Below are 21724 nucleotides of genomic sequence, written 5' to 3'. Positions count from 1 at the left end.
AAAGTATACAGACAACTTAAACCTCACTGCAAAATATTAGTGTATATTGTGGAAGATTTGCGGTGCATTAAACTAATGATTATACTCAACAATAATTAATCCGCTCTCTTTTTGAATAAATTGTTTCTTCTCTTTGTAATAGTACAAAGCTTTTCGGTCAAGACTTTGCGAAGTGGCAAAGTTTTATTTGCAGCATCGGCCAACCTTTTGTTGTCACCAGTTGTGGGCATTCTACAAATTTTTTGTCCAAGGGCGGGTTTGAACCAGCACCTGGTGTCGTACGTAAATCATAAATATGGTCTAATTGTGTAAATTTTCTGATATCTACGTGTATGTATATCTGAACCTAATAGTATAGGCCTATAGTTTAAACCGGCGACAGTTAAACGTTATATGTTTGGATGAATCATTTTCAGATATAGTGCTATCTGCAAATTTAAGTTCATAATAATTTCTTATTTTCATTATTTTAATTTCTTTTCGCCAGGAATTCCGCGAAATGGCGCTCAACACGCCCGAGATCCCGCTTCACCCGGCCCCAATCCCGCTGTTCCGCTTTACCCCAAATACCGGAGGGGACACACACCGCACGGAGGCCACGGAGAGAGTGTTCGAGTACTGGAAGCGTGCTCAAGGGGAAGTAAATCCCAACCACCTGCGGTTACCTCGTCTGGTGGTGAGAGACCACTGTGGCCGCAAGATCGACATCTACACGTCTTACCAGGAGAAGATATACGAAGCACGCAGAAATGTGAGACTGTCGGGCGAAGCGAAAACACCCGAAGAGTGGCGACTACCTCACGGACCTCCTCCGGCAAAACCCGACTACTCCCGAGTGGGACCTCCGGCTCCGACAACTAGGCCGAATAAAGACGAAGTTGGAATCGAGAGCTCCCTTTATCGGCAACAGCCTTTCGTAAGTATATTAGTCAATATAATCAAAAACAGGGGAAAAGAAGAAGAAGAAGAAGAACAACAAAAAAACATCTAAAAAACAACAAAAACAAATAAAAAACAGTATGTAAAATAATATTTAGGCTACAGCATAGGGAGTAAAACCAGAGCAGCGACGACAGTGTGATAGCTGGCAAATAATCACACGTAACCGATGAAATATGAACATTAGCTTGGTTTTAATATAGTGCAGTAATAACCTCTGTCTGAAAGTTTTTAGCTATTTCGGCCGCCCTTGTGGCACGTAGATATCCTTATAGCCTACTAACCTTGTGGTTTCCTTGCCGTCCTATAGCGGTCCTTGCTAGCCTTGCGGTAAATCGATGGACTGGTAAAATACGGCCTCTTGTCAGTTTATTCTGTCTGTCCTTGTAAATGTATGTTTTGGCCTACAGGTAGCGCATTAAAGCTTCCCTAACTTAAACCTACATTGTACGCAACGAAGTCTGGTGCTGTTTCACACCGTAACTCTGTCAACTGTGTTGCTCGAATGAGAGTTACCTAAGGCTAAGGTGAAAAACGAGACAATGCATATGGCTTCCGATTCTAACATTAGTTTAAGTTTTACTAACCTCCCCATCCCGCGACTGTGCGAGAGGGGTTGTGACGAGCGGGAGAAAATGAAAGTTCGAAAAATTACAGTTTTGGTGTGTTTATTTAGGCTAGTAAACTTGAAGCGGTAGATAATAATGAGTAGGCAAAACTGCTAATGTGACTGTTTGTTAAAAACGGAGATGTATCATTGTAGTTAGAAAAAAATACAAGGAAATAGGTTAAAGAGCCGAAAGTGTCGATACATGTAGTTAGTCTCAAACTACAACAACAACGCCAACAGGATGATACTGTACATATAATATGTACCACTAGTTAAAAAACATATGCCATTTGAGATTCAACTTTGAACTGATATAGTAGCGTAAAAATGAAGCAAGAAGGAGAGCTCCGACTTCATATTGTTTTATATATACCGATGAACTTCGTGCTATGTACAGCTAATATCAGAATTATATATAGGCCTATATATATATATATATATATATATATATATATATATATATATATATATTTAATTTATATATTTATATATATATATCTATAAAGACTCAAGTTCTTTTGGTCCTGCCATTCCAAGTTGTTGTTGCCCAAATCCACCATAGGCTATTGTTGATTGTAACTACATGTGTTTGTCCTTACATTTCAAAGTTTGTCAAATTAGCCTGGGCTACAATTTCTTTGTGGAACAGGTAGGATCTGCATAATTCCACAACGTTGAATTTACTACCTCCATATCTTATGTTCCTGAGGTTCAATCGGGCAGTAGACACGGTAAATGTTGGAATGTTAAATAAGGAAAGAGGTCATTTGGTTCGCTGAATTAGGATCCTCAGAACTGTAAAATGTTTAAATTTTGATGTGGTTTACGCAATTACATAGGCCTATCGCCTTGCAAGCCTTTTGTCGTTCAGTGTGGCATAGTGTACACAGCATTTCAAATGTTTAACAGTGGCAGATTGTATCTGGCATGAAAACACAGTAGGTACCAGTATCATAATATTAGATGTGATTTACATGAGGAAGAAAATAATGAATTACCAGTACTTCCATTTCAAAATTGAACTGTTACAAAACTGATACAATTTCTGGTTTAATTATATATAACGTGTTGTTTCTAATGTTATTTTGTCTTCTTACAGACAGCTGATGTTGAAGATGTCTCTTTCATTGCTGAAAGGTAGGTAATGTTTTGATGAAGAAATATCAGTTTTACTAATTAGTATTGATCTCATGTTTGGTGTAAGCATAATCTGACTGGCAGCCAGGGGATCACGTTTGGTGTGTGTAAAGTGTGACTGGATGATGTGTCAGTGGTTGGTGTAAGCATACTGTGACTGGCAGCCAGGGGATCACGTTTGGTATGTGTAAAGTGTGACTGGATGATGTGTCAGTGGTTGGTGTAAGCATACTGTGACTGGCAGTCAGGGGGATCATGTTTGGTGTGTGTAAAGTGTGACTGGATGATGTGTCAGTGGTTGGTGTAAGCATACTGTGACTGGCAGCCAGGGGATCAAGTTTGGTATGTATAAAGTGTGACTGGATGATGTGTCAGTGGTTGGTGTAAGCATACTGTGACTGGCAGCCAGGGAATCATGTTTGGTGTGTGTATAGTATGACTGGATGAGGTGTGAGTGGTTGGTGTAAGCATACTGTGACTGGCAGCCAGGAGATCATGTTTGGTATGTGTATAGTGTGACTGGATGAGGTGTGAGTGGTTGGTGTAAGCATACTGTGACTGGAAGCCAGGAGATCACGTTTGGTATGTGTATAATGTGACTGGATGAGGTGTGAGTGGTTGGTGTAAGCATACTGTGACTGGCAGCCAGGAGATCACGTTTGGTATGTGTATAATGTGACTGGATGAGGTGTGAGTGGTTGGTGTAAGCATACTGTGACTGGCAGCCAGGAAATCACGTTTGGTGTGTGTATAGTGTGACTGGATGAGGTGTGAGTGGTTGGTGTAAGCATACTGTGACTGGTAGCCAGGGGATCATGTTTGGTATGTGTAAAGTGTGACTGGATAATGTGTCAGTGGTTTGTGTAAGCATACTGTGACTGGCAACCAGGGGATCATGCTTGGTATGTGTAAAGTGTGACTGGATGTGGTGTTAGTGGTTGGTGTAAGCATACTGTGACTGGCAACCAGGAGATCACGTTTGGTATGTGTATAGTGTGACTGGATGAGGTGTCAGTGGTTGGTGTAAGCTTACTGTGACTGGCAGCCAGGAGATCACGTTTGGTATGTGTATAGTGTGACTGAATGAGGTGTGAGTAGTTGGTGTAAGCGTACTGTGACTGGCAGCCAGGGGATCACGTTTGGTATGTGTATAGTGTGACTGGATGAGGTGTTAGTGGTTGGTGTAAGCATACTGTGACTGGCAGCCAAGGGATCATGTTTGGTATGTGTATAGTGTGACTGGATGAGGTGTTAGTGGTTGGTGTAAGCGTACTGTGACTGGCAGCCAAGGGATCATGTTTGGTATGTGTAAAGTGTGACTGGATGAGCTGTCAGTGGTTGGTGTAAGCGTACTGTGACTGGCAGCCAGGGGATCACGTTTGGTATGTGTATAGTGTGACTGGATGAGGTGTGAGTGGTTGGTGTAAGCATACTGTGACTGGCAGCCAGGGGATCAAGTTTGGTATGTGTAAAGTGTGACTGGATGAGGTGTGAGTGGTTGGTGTAAGCATACTGTAACTGGCAGCCAAGGGATCATGTTTGGTATGTGTATAATGTGACTGGATGAGGTGTCAGTGGTTGGTGTAAGCATACTGTGACTGGCAGCCAGGGGATCGCGTTTGGTATGTGTAAAGTGTGACTGGATGAGGTGTGAGTGGTTGGTGTAAGCGTACTGTGACTGGCAGCCAGGGGATCATGTTTTTTGACTGGATGAGGTGTCAGTGTTTCGTGTCAGCATGTGGTTGGGTGTGAAGTTATACCCAGTATCAGTATACCATGACTGGATGGATGGAATGTCAGTGTTTGGAGTCAGCATGTACTTGGATGGGAAGTCAAATGCAGTATCAGTATACCGTGACTGAATGGGGTTTCCATGGTTGATGTCAGCATGTGGTTGGGTGGAAAGTCAAATGCAGTATCAGTATACTGTGACTGAATGGGGTTTCCATGGTTGATGTCAGCATGTGGTTGGGTGGAAAGTCAAATGCAGTGTCAGTATACCGCAACTGAATGGGGTTTCCATGGTTGATGTCAGCATGTGGTTGGGTGGAAAGTCAAATGCAGTATCAGTATACTGTGACTGAATGGGGTTTCCATGGTTGATGTCAGCATGTGGTTGGGTGGAAAGTCAAATGCAGTATCAGTATACCACGACTGAATGGGGTTTCCATGGTTGATGTCAGCATGTGGTTGGGTGGAAAGTCAAATGCAGTATCAGTATACTGTGACTGAATGGGGTTTCCATGGTTGATGTCAGCATGTGGTTGGGTGGAAAGTCAAATGCAGTATCAGTATACCGCGACTGAATGGGGTTTCCGTGGTTGATATCAGCATGTGGTTGGGTGGAAAGTCAAATGCAGTATCAGTTTACCTTGACTGGATGGGGTATCCATGTTTGATGTCAGCATGTGGTTGGGTGGAAAGTCAAATGCAGTCTCAGTATACTGTGACTTGATGAGGTGTCAGTGTTTGATGTCAGCATGTGGTTGGGTGGGAAGTCATATTCTGACTGCCATCAAGTTCCACTATGCAGTCATAAGAACCTGTTGAATCAATAAAAAAAAAATAGTTGTAGGTAGGTTAAAGTTTTACAAGGTTGGTACAAGTTGGAGATTTCACTGTTTCAAAACATCAGCTTGAAGCTTCAATCTGATGTGAAAAATGGGCAGTGATCGACGTCTTACCTGTGTAGGTCTGCTCCAGCTCCAGATTTTTGATGGTTGTATAGACGGTATCTTGGGCCAATGCTGCTGTTGATGAGGGGTAGATAGTGTTCACGTTAAGCTACAAAAGATGCAGGAAATCGACTGTATAACACATAGTGTATAGGGCTACCAGACAGTCGGGTTTCCTCTGCCATAAAACTGACCAACATAAGTGAGAAGTTCTTGAGTATGGCTTTGATCAACTCTCAAATAAATAAATAAATAAATCATTTTTCCACAGCTTACGATGTCTGCCTGACGTGGCCTCTCTCTCCTTTCTCCGACATGAGTTTCTCGCTGGTAATAAGCTCTTCCTGCCAATCCTTAAGGCGTGCATGCTTCATGAGCGTCTGCTATCTGCGCTGGATCGCCGTGAGCAACAGTACCATACCCCCAATCTGTGCACGGGCTGTATCCGATCTGGCCTGTGCTATGGATGTGACAAGGCTGCCATGCCACAGTAAGTATACAAGTGCCATCTGTTATCCCACTGTAGCTATACACAGGCTGTACGTGCATGGCCTCACCAGTGCCGAGGATGTAACAAGACTGCCATGCCACAGTAAGTATACAAGTGCCATCTGTTATCACAAAGTAGCTATACACAAGCTGGCCTCGCCAGTGTTGAGGATGTAACAAGACTGCCATGCCACAGTAAGTACACAAGTGCCATCTGTTATCCTACTGTAGCTATACACAAGCTGTATGTGCATGGTCTGGCCACTGTCGAGGATGTAACAAGACTGCCATGCCACAGTAAGTATACAAGTGCCATCTGTTATCCCACTGTAGCTATACACAGGCTGTACGTGCATGGCCTCACCAGTGCCGAGGATGTAACAAGACTGCCATGCCACAGTAAGTATACAAGTGCCATCTGTTATCACAAAGTAGCTATACACAAGCTGGCCTCGCCAGTGTTGAGGATGTAACAAGACTGCCATGCCACAGTAAGTACACAAGTGCCATCTGTTATCCTACTGTAGCTATACACAAGCTGTATGTGCATGGTCTGGCCACTGTCGAGGATGTAACAAGACTGCCATGCCACAGTAAGTATACAAGTGCCATCTGTTATCCCACTGTAGCTATACACAGGCTGTACGTGCATGGCCTCACCAGTGCCGAGGATGTAACAAGACTGCCATGCCACAGTAAGTATACAAGTGCCATCTGTTATCACAAAGTAGCTATACACAAGCTGGCCTCGCCAGTGTTGAGGATGTAACAAGACTGCCATGCCACAGTAAGTATACAAGTGCCATCTGTTATCACAAAGTAGCTATACACAAGCTGGCCTCACCAGTGCTGAGGATGTAACAAGACTGCCATGCTACAGTAAGTATACAAGTGCCATCTGTTATCACAAAGTAGCTATACACAAGCTGGCCTCACCAGTGCCGAGGATGTAACAAGACTGCCATGCCACAGTAAGTATACAAGTGCCATCTGTTATCACAAAGTAGCTATACACAAGCTGGCCTCACCAGTGCCGAGGATGTAACAAGACTGCCATGCCACAGTAAGTATACAAGTGCCATCTGTTATCACAAAGTAGCTATACACAAGCTGGCCTCACCAGTGTTGAGGATGTAACAAGACTGCCATGCTACAGTAAGTATACAAGTGCCATCTGTTATCCCACTGTAGCTATACACAGGCTGTACGTGCATGGCCTCACCAGTGCCGAGGATGTAACAAGACTGCCATGCCACAGTAAGTATACAAGTGCCATCTGTTATCACAAAGTAGCTATACACAAGCTGGCCTCACCAGTGTTGAGGATGTAACAAGACTGCCATGCTACAGTAAGTATACAAGTGCCATCTGTTATCACAAAGTAGCTATACACAAGCTGGCCTCACCAGTGCCGAGGATGTAACAAGACTGCCATGCCACAGTAAGTATACAAGTGCCATCTGTTATCACAAAGTAGCTATACACAAGCTGGCCTCACCAGTGCCGAGGATGTAACAAGACTGCCATGCCACAGTAAGTATACAAGTGCCATCTGTTATCACAAAGTAGCTATACACAAGCTGGCCTCACCAGTGTTGAGGATGTAACAAGACTGCCATGTCAAAGTAAGTATACAAGTGCCATCTGTTATCCCACTGTAGCTATACATCAGCTATATGTGCATGGTCTGGCCAGTGCCGAGGATGTAACAAGGCTGCCATTCGACAGTAAGTGTACAAGAGCTGTCTGTTATATATATATATATATATATATATATATATATATATATATGTATGTATGTAAAATGAGTTACCTATTAGTCTTTTGAACAGACTAAATCTGATCTAGACTGTGATAGGAGTGTGACGTTACATGAAGCACACATACCAAGGACTGCCTCAAAGTGAATTCATTCAATATTGTGACGAAATTCAAATGTTAGACCATTAGCTTTGACCTGAAGACCAATTTAATTATTGTGCAGGTGTTGACATCTGACTGGTTCAGTGACAATGCTCGTCTGGTTTGTTGAAGACCACAAGTTTTAAACCGATACAGTGTGCAGATGTGTGCCTCACATATGGGAGAATTTGTCATTAACCCGCCAAAGTCATGGGTTGTCTCAAATTTCCTCCACCCATAAAACTCACACCCATCTTATAACGGACTGAAAGATCCTTGAGTATGAAAAGCAATCGATTAAAAAAAAATGTGCAATCTGGCTATTTAGTCCAAGTGAAAATTTTTGGTTGTTACGGTCAGCACATGGACGATGTTCACATGGTCATTTGAGCTGTCTACGGTTTATTGAAGACCACCTGTAATTGTCTTCTTCCGAGTAAGTGAGTGAGTGAGTGAGTGCTTGGGGTCTAACGTCATACTTAACAATTTTTCTGTCCTCATCCAATGCGATGTGCATATTTGTACATCACATGTGATAAAGTTCGTCAGCTTCTTGCCAAAGTTCAGTGGTTTTTCCACTTACATACCTGTATCAGTATGTCACATGTCAGAAAGTTAGTCACTTGCCAAAGGTCAGCAGTTTTCTCACTGGCTACTATCGCGCATTAAGTGAAAAATTTCTGAGTATGGAGTTAAAAAATCAATCAATCAATCAATCAATCAGTTGGTTATCTGGCGGTTTCAGTTATCACATGGACAAGGTTGCGAAGACTGGAGGAGGGTTCACCTACTATAAGCGTGATCGGCCTGGCAACTTGATGGAGGGAAAGGATCCCCGAAATTGGAGTTCCAGGTTTCGAAGGGAATTCCAAGAACTCGCCAAACAAAGTAATTCGTGAAACTTCACAATTAGCGCTTTAAAAGCTGGATTATTGCACTGTGGGACAAATTCTAACAGGGGCATCTAAATTGTTTGTTGGTTAAAAACAAAGTGGTTCTGTGCAGAATATCTTTATGTACAAATGTCATGTTTCATGTAATTTTACCTTAATTCTTCAACGTTTTCAAGTGCCTCTTCAACCAATCTTTTAAAACATTCTGGGAGAACTATATGGGTTATAGAGAAATGATTTACACAGTTGTTTAAAGCTTGCATCTTTAATGATTCAAACAAATCATTTTCAAGGTTACTTTTTCACAATAATTCACAATGCATAAATACCACTGAAAATAGTGCTTTAGTGGTTGAAAATGTTGAAGATTTACAGTAAACAAGTGCAAATTTGCAGTAACCAGGGCATCTTGTAAAAGTTTGATGTCATCTTACACTAAGGGTTCTCTATAAGAGAAGGACGAGTGTTGGTGATCAGTGGGATATGTCAAAAATTTGAACGATCAACATAGGCGGACAAAAATGCCTCAACCTTTTTTCCTATGAAAGAGCAGCTTTAAGTGCAAAATATGCACATTTCGTATTTGATTTTGGAGACAAAATTACATAAGATTGGCCAGATTCAGGACTTCACATATACAAGAATTGTAATTTTGTCAGTCAACACCGAATAAGGTCTTCCAAATATGCTTGAGTAAACACCTTACCAGCATGCAAAATGGTTGAAGAATTACAGTATAGACAAAGAGGCACCCACAATGACTACATGTAAAAGAGCTGCTTGTGGTTCATATAACAGTTAAGCAATTTTGACAATGAAAGTTGCAATTTAAGGCATTGAGTTCATTTTTGTAAATAGGCCCAAGTTTTTTTCTGAAATTAGACTATTAAAAGGTGCCTAAATTAAAAAAGCTTTATTTCGCCCTGAACTTAGAGGACACCTGGTCAGTTCTTATAACCAATATATGTATACACTAATTCCTTAACCATTTCACATCTGAAAGAGCAACTTTCAGCATAATTGATGCTAATTTTTAATTTGATTTTTGGAGACAAAACTACAATGGTTTTATTGACCAGTGTCAACACAGAATAATGCTTTCAGAATAGCTCTTTAATAAACACCTTCCAAACATGCGAATGGTTGAAAAATTACAGTAACAGGTACACGGTCAATAAATCTTCAACATTTTTGATCTCTAAAACTAAATATTTCAGTCAAATTCAAGCGTACAATTATTGTGAAAATGATAGTAAAATGATTTGTTTGTGTCACTAAAGATGCAAGCTTCATAAAGCGGCATCATTTATTTCTCTACGCCCCCCTTGGCTTTCTTGGAATGTTTTAACATTTTGGTTTGCTGAGGCGATGATAAAGTTGAAGAGTTAGCATGGCAAGGGTACATAGTTTCTCATTTCTTACATGGTTAATCATCTAACGATTTGAACAACCCACATGTGCATGTCCTTATTTTTGAGGCAAATGTAATTCCTTTAGCACTACTCATATCTGTCCAAGAAAACAATGAAGAATATACATGAGATCTACAATTGTCTGTTATTTTTTATGTCACAGTGGCTTCACTGGGCTCCCCTGCAGAAGTTGATGAGAATGGCACGAATGACAAGAGGCCGCTGTCACTCATCCCAGACTTCAGTCGTCAGCCTGCCCTCCCAGACATTTCTGATCTTGGATTGGGCACAGGTCAGTTACCATAGTGATGAATGAGAGATAGTATTGTTACTGATTGTTTTATTAAAAAAAAGTACGTCAAGTTACTGGATTTTCATCTAATATCACTTGAAAGAGTGCTATGTAAACTATAGGCAGACTTTAAAGTTTGCCTCCAAAAATTCTATTTTTGGAGGGAAGTAAAGATGATAAATTATTATATTTGTCCAGTAGGATGTAACCCATCCACGCAAGGAAACCTCAAGACATCTTATTATTTTTGTCCAGTAGGATGTAACCTGACCACGCAAGGAAACCTCAAGACACCTTATTATTTTTGTCCAGTAGGATGTAACCCAACCACGCAAGGAAATCTCAAGACACCTTATTATTTTTGTCCAGTAGGATGTAACCCAAACACGCAAGGAAACCTCAAGACACCTTATTATTTTTGTACAGTAAGATGTAACCAAACCATGCAAGGAAACCTCAAGACACCTTATTATTTTTGTCCAGTAGGATGTAACCCAACCACGCAAGGAAATCTCAAGACACCTTATTATTTTTGTCCAGTAGGATGTATCCCATCCACACAAGGAAACCTCAAGACACCTTATTATTTTTGTCCAGTAGGATGTAACCTGACCACGCAAGGAAACCTCAAGACACCTTATTATTTTTGTCCAGTAGGATGTAACCTGACCACGCAAGGAAACCTCAAGAAACCTTATTATTTTTGTCCAGTAGGATGTAACCCATCCACACAAGGAAACCTCAAGACACCTAAAATCAACAGAACATGCAGAATTAGACAATATAAGTAACTTAGTGATCGACAGAATTTTGGGTCATTTAGTGATCGACAGAATTTTAGGTCATTTAATGTATGTCTAATTTCTTATGAAATTGGTCAGATAGTAAGAATTTTTTTTGTTTCATTTTTTTGGAAAGGTCAGTTTACATTATGGATATTTATCTTTTGGAACTGCATATGAATGTAATATCTCCTTTGTTCTGTTTAAGATGAAGACGCGGACACGGCTGGCTTGCAGTCAGGGGACGAAGACAAGGAAGCGAATGTGGGGGAAGTGAGCATGGCAGATCTGATAAAACCACACGGAGTTCTCAAGTATACCGAAGCTCCCTCTACTACCCGAGACAGCGGCATGGACGACAGTTCCGTATGCGCTAAGCTTTCAGAGGTCGCTGACCTACAGGATGTGATTCCTCAAGGGTTTGGGCCAGAGGTGTTCAGCTTCCAAGGCTGGGTCACTGAGGGTGAAGAGTTCCCAAAGGGAGATTACCAGAATGATGAGAAAAATGTGGGAAAACTGCCGTTGTATCTGCAACGGAGGCTCCACACAAATTCCCCTGGTGGTGAAGAGTTAGCGGGGTTGGATGGCACTTCACTGACGGGTTAGTATAATTTTACCTCAATTTTTATTAAGAAATATGAAATATGCCTCAAAAATGAAAAAAAAAAAATTCTCACTCTCTTTGGCACATCAGTCTTCATTTTTCTTAAGTCTGTATTCTGTGTTTTATAGTGACTTTTTAAAATTTTATACATGAGCTTAGAGCATTAATTATTGGCCTAAAAGACTAAAATTTTGACATCTAAGTCGGGAAACCTCGAGATCAAATCTGGGTTAGATCATACCAAAGACTTCAAAATTGGTACTTGCTTGGTGCTCAACACTGAGAGGTTAGAGCAAGGAAACAGGATTGTTTTGCCCGATATGAGTATAATGTGACTAGGTGGGGTGTCATGTCTGGTGTCCCAGCATGATACTTCAGTGGAGTCAGCACTTTGGCAGCATGGACTCGCGCTGCCACAAAGAGACACATTATATGTATACACGCCTAATCATCATCGTCCTATGAAAAATTGTCAAGCATGACGTTAAACTGTAAGCATGCAAACATATATATATTAAAATTTTGCCCCACACCCCACTCCTCTCTTCAGCGTTATTTTAACACAAATCACAAATGTGTCAAAATTTCAACTTCCAGTACCAAAACTAAACATTTCCCTAGGGCTCTGCCCGGTTTCCTCCCGCCATAATACCAAATAATTGAGATATTCTTGAGTATAAAAAATTATTTATCAAATAAATAAATTGCATTATCTGATGTCATCTGTTTGCCTCTCAAAATGCCCTTTTTAGAGGGGATTCATAATGAACAATCTATGGTGTTTGTGGGCCCTTTGTCAATGGTTTGCTTATCTACCATGTACTAACATCACAAAAGGTTGGGAAAGGTTGTTAGCAGCCTCCCAGTGGGGTCCTCCATTTAACATGTAACTGATCACCTTCGCACAAAGGAAAAAACATCTTGATCAACAGGGGTCAACTAAATGCATGTAAATATCTGACAAAAGAGTGAAGCTTCTTCTCTGGCTGTAGGTGGGATGGTCTGCCAACAACCTGCAGATGGTCGTGGGTTTCCCCCAGCATCTGCCCAGTTTCCTCCCACCACCGCATAAGTGAAAAATATTCTTGAGTGCGGCGTAAAACGCCAATCAAATAAATCAGTAAATACATATATGTTTAATCACTCGATTGATCAGTGTTTCAGGTGAATTAAACACCTACATACAGCATCCAGGTGACATTCCTCCTTGTTTTAATGCAAGGTGTTTTTAACATTCTTTACTCAGTGGCTGCTTTTTTCTTCTCCTATTTAGTAAGCCAGCCTTTCGACGTCCACAATTTCGACATCCACAATTTCGACATCCACAATTTCGACGAACAAGCCAGAAATGAAGTTGAGCGTAGTGACTCAGAACAGTGCAGTGACGGAAAAGATAGAGGACTCCGGACTCGAGACAGACAACGGCTCTACAAAGGTAAAGATGTAAAATAATATTAAACACTACGGAATAGAGGGTAAAACCAGAGCAGTGATGACAGTGTGATAACTGGCAAATGGTCACACCTAAAATCCGGCCTCTTGCTAATTTACCTCTGACTGTTCAAGTGAAGGTATATGCTTAAAGAGTACTAACATACAGGGCCCTTAGCATTATGGGTTAAACTGAATTAAGTACAAAAAAATACATGGATATCAGATGCAATTTATTAGACTTATTTATTTATTTATTCGATTGGTGTTGGGAGAAAACCGGGGAAACCCATGACCATCCATAGGATGGTGGCAGACCTTCATGTGTACCACCGGAGAGGAAGCCCAGCTTAAAGCTCATATAGAAAAGTCATAAATGATTTGTGCCTCAAACAAAGGGAATACAGAACTGCGTCCAAAAATGCCCCACGTGACATATTTTCCTATTCTGAAAGGCCTCTTGATTTTAGAAAAATATTTTGAGGTTTTCTTGGAAGGTAGGATGATTATCCTACCAGGAAAATCAAAGTATCAGCACCAAAAATACAAGTAATATTTTATGACATTAACATGTTTGCTTCTAAAAATGCGTTTCTTTTTAGTCATTTTGCACTATTTTCTTTACATTTTTTTTTGTAAGGAGAAATTCATAAAAAACAATTGGTTTCTAAGGTGGGTATTTATGACCATATTTTCCGAAGTTTTTTCACATTATTTTGTGAGCTTAAAAGTTCATTCAAATGTATTAAAATGATCCCCAGGTAGTTCTTCAGAGATCAGACATCACAGAAAATAAATATCTTCAAAATGGCCAATAGTCTAATAAGGGAAATTCTTAGTTAACAATTCAAAGTGATGCGATGTCACAGGAATGGTAAGAAAGACCACATTTTTTCATCATACTTTAAATGCTTTTATGCCCAAAAATTCTAAAAAAAAAAAAATATAAACAAAAAATAGGTTTGTGAACAGTTTTGGCTGGTGCTTTGAATGGCACTTATTTTGTCACATTCTTTAATATTTCCACTTTTCATGGGTAATTTCAAATTTGAATCGCATGATACTGCATTTGGTGTGTTGTATCTGACAGCCTATCTAATGAAATTGACGTTGTGTAGTTTACTATTATCGTCTTAAATTTTCTATAATTTGTGAAAAGCCTCGCTAACATAGCTGGGTAAACAGCATATTACTAAGCGCACCAATGATGTCTTAATCTGAGTCAAAACTAGGCATAGGAACTTGGCATGAAAAGCATCCAAGAAAACACTTATGACCCAGGGACTGTACTTGCATGGACAAAGATGAGCTGATTGCATAATGAGTCTTGTGCTGTTCTTCGTTTTACTGTGCATGATTTATGATTGCCTCTAAAAATTTCACTGGAAAAGTGTATGTTTAGAGGCAAGGAAATTGCAAAAAACATGGTTACATTTTGGTGCTGAAGTTTAATACATTTTCCCAGTAGGTTGTCAGCCTACCTTCCACACAAACCTCAAAACACCTGTCAGTAAGATCAAATAAGAACGCTCAGACTCAGGACTCTTTAGTCAGGGATGAAATTTATGGTCATTTAACTGTCTTCCTCTCCAGTTGTATGTGGGAAGGTCTGTCAGCAACCTGTGGATGGTCATGGGTTTTCCCCCTGAAGCCTGTCATCATCCCACCATAATGCTGGCCGCTGTCGTATAAGTGAAATATTCTTTAGTACAGCGTAAAACACCAATCAAATTAATAAATAAATAAATATGGTCATGTAATGCATGCAGGTGTACATTATCACCCTAAGGTGAATAACCATTACTGTTATCTGTTTTTCAGGACCTGGAGAAAATGGTATATTTTTTTGCTTATTCAGATTTGTTGTTGTTGTGCTGTTGTTTCATCACCCATCATGGCTTCCATAATTTGATTGTTGTAACCCGTCTATCATGCTTGAAGTCCTGTAATATTTTGATTATCGCCCATCCTCGGATCATGCGATGATTTACTTGGTATCACACCCGACAGCATTTATCCTTGAATATTATAATCATTATGTCATCAAATTTATCATAATTACATGCTTTGTGTATGTGTGTACTTTATATCAGCGTGCCACAGTATTGATTGGATGGATTTGCAATGCATGCTGGGCGTATTTTGCATTTTTTTATCAGCAAAGCATCACGTTATAATCAGGGGCCACTTGCACAAAATGATTGTAAGCTAAAGCAGTTGTATTACTGCTATGGCAAGACACATTATAACATATGTTGACATGGTGGTCACAATAAACTTACCCTAGGATCTCTTTCAGCCAAAGCACCAAGGTAAAAGTGGGTAGTTCGTAATCGATAAGAAAATCTAATTCATTATCTTAAATTTGCTGTATGATCGGTTGTGCACCCGCAATTTGAGGAATCGCAAATTATTATAATTTCTCTATGATGGGCTATGCTGTGGTCTGATGGTTGTGTTTTGAGTCACTTGGATGCATGAGGTGTGGGTTTGAACTCAGCCTTGTAGATTTCCCCGATCTCGCTGCTTGTGGGTCCCTGGTGACAGTAAGCGGTAGACCTGACATGTAGGAAAGGCTGTCAGTAACCTGCCAAAGGTCAGTGGTTTATGCCAGACATTCCTGGACCTCATAAAACTGCATGGCTGCCATCGCATAAAGTAAAAATTTGTTAAGAATGGCCTTAAGCAACAGTCAAATAAATAAGTAAATAATTATGAGATCCGTAATGTGGTGGGGCGTCTTGTCTGGTGTCTGTATGATGTGATGTGATGGGGGTGTCTTGTCTGGTGTCTGTATGATGTGACGTGATGGGGGTGTCTCGTCTGATGTGCATGGCATGATGTCCTAAACATCCCTGCATGGTATCTGTGTTTTAAATGTGCATGCTATCGATATTCTACGCATCGACTGTGTTTAAGCAAGGTGATGGATTATACCTATGCGGTTGTACTATGTAATTCCCATCTAAAGAGTTTTAATTGCATGCAAGCTATCTTACATCAGGAAAATACATTGTTGCCACTGAATATAATTTCTAAATCTGCAGAAGAAGGTAATCTAATTTAGAGTTTGAGTTTTGAAAGTTTACTTTGTACATGGATATTAATATATCTGATTATGTGATATGGTATGTTTTTTTCCTCTGCAATCCAGAAGTAAGAATTTCTGTTCTTCGACCTAAAATTTTCTGGCATGTACATGTACATGTATAGTGTGACACATGTTCCATGTCTGTAGTGCAAGCCTGTACCCAACATATTTATTTAGTTGACTCATGTTTTACGTCGTACTTCATTTCTTCATCACAATGCATGGTGTGAGAAAAGTAGGCAGACCATCCCACAGGTTCAAGCCAGACCATCCAACAGGTTCAAGCCAGATCATACCACAGGTTCAAGCCAGACCATCCCACAGGTTCAATTTATTTATTTGATTGATGTTTTACATAGTACTCAAGATAATACTTATACAATGGCTGCCAGAATTGTGGTGGGAGGAAACCAGGCAGAGCCCGGAGCAAACCCACAACCATCCACAGTTTGCTGGCAGACCTTCCCACGTACGACCGGAGAGGAAGCCCCAACAGGTTCAAGCCAGACCATACCACAGGTTCAATTTATTTATTCGATGGGTCTTTTACGCCGTACTCATGATCAGATTTATACGATGGCTTCCAGCATTGTGGTGGGAGGAAACCAGCAGAGCCCAGGGCAAACCCACGACCATCTGTAGTTTGCTGCCAGACCTTCCCACACGTTGAAGCCAGACCTTCCCACAGTTTCAAGCCAGAATATTAAGGCCCTGATACTTTAAAAAACACCACTTTTCCCAAATCATGCATAGGGATGTTTGTAGAAAAATCGGGCACAACCTTTTCACAATGTTCTGAATTCACAATTTATTGTTTGTTGATCCAGCACCTCCTGCATTCAAACTAAAATCCCGGGAGAAGAAGGAGATTGTGTCTCGCAGTCCATTCAGCACGGACAGACAGCTTGATGTACCAACCGGAGAAGGATTTATGGTCAAAAAGAGCAACAAAAAACTGACGGAGTTCACTGAGTTTAACCGATCAGGACAGAACTGGAAGGTACAGTATTTGTGTACCCATTCATTCGGACCTAATTCCCCAAACTTTTTGCTTTTGAAAGAAAAATTTTCTGAACAGTTTCTGTGAACTTTCAGTTTGATTTTGGAGACAGACCTACATTGGTTGGATTGACCAATTTCAGAGCTTCACAAAAAACACTTTCTCACTGTGTGTGGGGTCCTAGGAATACACCCTAAGTCGTCCATCACTAACCAACCCATTTTTCCGAATTCTGAAAATTTTATTGATTTTAGAAAGGTGTTTTGAGGTTTGCTGGGAACATGGGACAAATATTCTACTGGAAAGTTGTAACTTTCAGGATCAAAAACAATATTTTGTGACATTTATTTGCCTCTAAAAATGCATTTTTGTGGAAGAAACTTTAGGTCATTTAGGGTCGATGTCCCTCACATAAAAATATTAATTTTGTCTAATGCAAAATAACTAAACTACAATAACAATTCTTGATCCGAAAATCTCAGGAGCCAAAGAAGTTTGAGTTACAAGAAAACGTGAGAAAAACAACAGAATTTTGGTCTCCACCTTCAAAGGGAGAGAAACGCAAAACTCGTAGGAGATTGCCAAATAAGGTATGGTTGATTTCCATTGTCAAATTTGATTAGTTTACATTGTATTGAAAGAATAAGAAATCACAAAGTGTGGTATTTATTGTTGTCCTTGGAAGTGGTTTTCCTTGCTACAAGTCGTCTTTTATGAAGATCAATCAAACATTCGAATTTGTATTTGCTTGTTAATGAAAGTTGGTGCCACATTTTATTTCAGTATTTAATTGAAAGAGATGTTTTGTTTTACTGAAATGCATGCCACACTTGTCAGTAAAACTGACAAAATATTCTTAACCCATAAAACAGATTATTAGTCATCAGTTATTAGTATCGGTGAAGGCACTGACTAATCAATAAACTGATCTTATTTTAACAGCCTAAGCCAGCAAGGTAAGCTTTGTTTTTTTAGTCTTCATTCATGTGATGTATCAACTTCTTTTCTAAGAGGTGGGGGGGGGGGGGGGCCTCCGTGGTTCAGTTGGTTAGTACACTAGCGCAGTGTGATGTCCCAGCAGTCTCTCACCAATGTGGTTGCTGTGAGTTCAAGTCCAGCTCATGCTGGCTTCCTCTCCCGCCGTACGTGGGAAGGTCTGCCAGCAACCTGCGGATGGTCGTGGGTTTCCCCCGGGCTCTGCCCGTTTTCCACCCACCATAATACTGGCCGCCATCGTATAAGTGAAATATTCTTGAGTACGGCGTAAAAAACACCAATGAAATAAAAAAATAAAGTAATAAATCTTTTCAAAGGTGAGTCACACTGCCTCAGTCTATTGTCAGAATGACTCTTACTTGTCCTGTCTCAATCTGTTGTCAAGGCGAATCCTTCTGTCTCAGCCTATTTTCAGCGTGACTCATATTGTCTTAGCCTATTGTCAGTGTGACACATATTGTCTGAGCCCTACGGGCATAGTGACTCAATCATACTGTCTCAGCTTATTATCAAAGTGACTCACACTGTCTTAACCTATTGTCATGAGTCATACATATCATATTCTCTGCCATGAAGGTCTGTCAGCAACCTGCGGATAGTCGTGGGTTTCCACCGGGCTCTGCCCGGTTTCCTCCCACCATAATGCTGGCCGCCGTCATATAAGTGAGATATGCTTGAGAAAGGCATAAAACACCAATCAATAAATAAATAAATAAATAAATAAATATTATCAAGAGCCTTTTCTCAAAAAGTCTCATAATGTCTCACTGTAATGTCTCATCAAACAGAGCCGCTCCATTTTGATGAGATACAGAATGAATGAGCAAAATTCTACGAAGATAGCACTTATGTAGAACAGAACAAACAGTATTTGGTTTGAAAGAGTCACAGTGTATAACAGATTTACATGTACATGTAAGCATTCCCAAAAACTAAATATTTGAGAGACTTAACTTCTAAGTTTTGTTCAAGGTGCATGATGTCATGTTTTGCCAAGTTCATCCACCCACAAACAAGAACGGTGTACACAGTTGTAAATGTGAAACAATTGAAAGAATAGTCATTTAAGTTTCAAGAGGAACTCTGTGTTCTCCATGGTTAACGTGCCAGCAGGGCACAGTGACCTAGTAGCTTTCCTCTCTGTCCGCTCATGGGAAGGCCTGCAGCAAGCTGTGGATGGTTGTGGGTTTTCCCCCAGGTGCTGGCCGGTTCCCTCCCACCGTAATGTTGGCTGCCGTTGTAATCGAGCGAAATATTCTTGAGTATGGCATAAAACTCCAGTCTAATGAAAATATAAATAAATTTTCCAAAAATAAATAAATTATGATATTTTATCATATTTCAACTTATTATAAAACTGATATCATGAATACTTTTGGATTCCAGTCCCGTTGTTCCAGACAATTCTGTTGTATCCCCCGACTCTGGGCTTGAAAGTGAAAAGTTTCAAGGTAATGTTGGTATTAAATGTCTGTCTGCCCATGTGTCTGTCTGTCTGTCTGTCCGTGTGTCTTTCTGCCTGTCTGTGTGTCTGTCTGTCTGTCCACGTGTCCGTCTGTCTGTCCGTCCATGTGTCTTTCTGCCTGTCCATATGTCTGTCTGTCTGTCCACGTGTCCGTCTGTCTGTCCGTCCATGTGTCCTTCTACCTGTCCATGTGTCTGTCCATGTGTCTGTCTCTCTGTCCATGTGTCTGTCCATCTGTCGATGTGTCTGTCTATCCATGTGTCTTTCTGTCTGTCTATGTGCCTGTGTGTTTGTCCATGTGTCTGTCTGTCTGTCCATGTGTTTGTCTTTCTATCCATGTGTCTGTCTCTCTGTCCATATGTCTGTCTGTCTGCGGTAAATGACCTAGAATGTGCCTGATTCTTTAGAAAGGTGTTTTTTATCATTTTCCAGACACAAATACAATGTATTTGATAATGGTTTGTGGAAAAAAAAATTTCTAAGCATTTGTTGACTATTGAAAACTTCTGTAATAGACTATGCTAAACTCTTGAAAGTTTAGTAGTATATAGTATATTGTACCTATTTCATACTTAAACTTTACACTGTAATCAAATTAATCAATTTTGAGTGATCTAATAACATTCATTAACACCTTGAAAGTACACAAACTGCAGGGTTCTAGAAGGTTTATACGCCTGGTACTAAATACACCTAAACAGTTTCTAACATAACATACAGATATATGGATAACAACCCCAGTTTATTCAGTGAGCAACCGTTATTGAGCATAATAAGTATTAGAAGCTATGCTGAAATATTGCCCACTAAATAAATAGAAGTTGTGATCCATATATTTGTTATGTTATCCAACTCAACTTCTAAATGCCAGTGAAAGAAGTCATACATAAAGATGTTTACTGTATGTATGTATGTATGTATGTATGTGTGTGTGTATGTATGTATTTACTTATTTCTTTAACAGCTTACTCAAGAATTCTTCATAATGGTTATAAAATATATAAACCAAATAGATAAATAATAATATAAATGTCACTTGCCTTCCAGACAGGGAAATATCTGACAGAACACTCACAAGAGTCACAAAATATTCCTTGTTAAATTACTTTTGTGAGGTTATATATACATGAATGCCATGACAATTTTATGTAGAATATTATTTGAGGACATTTATGATGTAGACCTTCCCTTGTTGTATTGTTGTTTACTGTGTTTAATATTAACATATGTTTTCCATTATGTTTTTGATATAAAATTTCATCTGTAATTGAGTTGCTCATTTTGCTTGAGCTTAGTTTGATTTTAGACCTATGTTTTAACGTTCAGTTTCTTGAAAGGTTAGATAATATCCTACAGGAAAAGTGTGAGTTTCAGCTCCAAGGTAATCATAATTATTTTATTACCTTAATATTTAGCTCTAAAAATGTACTTTTTGAGAAAACCTTAACAGTATTTTGTGGACTGTCTGTATGTTAAAATAAAACTCGTTTCTTATAGCCTGGGTTAAGCAGATCATAGCATCTGCAGAACATGAGTGTGCTATAGAAGAACAATGGGGGCAATACTGTAAGTGTTGGCAGCAGATTACCTATTCGTTTCACTTTCACTTTCACAGATGTACTGGTGTATATGCCACACTGTTTGTGTGTTCATGTTTATAACTTTGGTGCGAGTGTTCTCGTTTTATTTGTGCATTTGAATGTGATAACTTTACTCATTTGCTGTGTTAGTTCACTTAAACTTGTGTATCTGTTGTAATCATTTTGTGTTTAATGGTGGGAATGTGTTCTGATCACTTTCACTTTCATGTGTATATCTAATGCCTTTAATCAGGTATGAGAATTTTTTTTCCCAGTTGGCTGATTTCAGACTTTTTAATTTAAAATTTGAAAAACAAAAAGCAAACCGATTTGTACCATCCAAACAGGTGGTTGCTAATGTAATTAGGAGGTAGATGGGAAAACTTTACACGTTTCCCTCACCATTGATTCTCTTTGCTTGCTTAA

The 21724-nt window shown here is 39.9% G+C and overlaps 1 protein-coding gene across 1 annotated transcript in view; it reads left to right on the top strand.

Annotated features, from left to right (window-relative positions):
- The first annotated feature begins 1481 nt into the window (after positions 1-1481).
- The window catches only part of LOC135463408 (uncharacterized), a 55323-nt gene continuing 35080 nt past the window's right edge, over positions 1482-21724 (top strand). Inside the window, exons 1-12 of the mRNA XM_064740667.1 lie at positions 1482-1601; positions 2649-2686; positions 5633-5851; positions 8498-8640; positions 10221-10349; positions 11340-11732; positions 13009-13170; positions 14988-15002; positions 17085-17257; positions 17740-17847; positions 18200-18213; positions 19640-19704. Coding sequence (XP_064596737.1) covers positions 1482-1601; positions 2649-2686; positions 5633-5851; positions 8498-8640; positions 10221-10349; positions 11340-11732; positions 13009-13170; positions 14988-15002; positions 17085-17257; positions 17740-17847; positions 18200-18213; positions 19640-19704 — 1579 coding nt within the window. The remainder of the gene's footprint in view (positions 1602-2648; positions 2687-5632; positions 5852-8497; positions 8641-10220; positions 10350-11339; positions 11733-13008; positions 13171-14987; positions 15003-17084; positions 17258-17739; positions 17848-18199; positions 18214-19639; positions 19705-21724) is intronic.

This window comes from Liolophura sinensis, chromosome 3 (genome assembly GCF_032854445.1).
Source record: "Liolophura sinensis isolate JHLJ2023 chromosome 3, CUHK_Ljap_v2, whole genome shotgun sequence".
NCBI lineage: Eukaryota > Metazoa > Mollusca > Polyplacophora > Chitonida > Chitonidae > Liolophura > Liolophura sinensis.
Note: the sequence above shows the minus strand (reverse complement) of the source record. Positions and strands in the feature narration are given on the sequence as shown.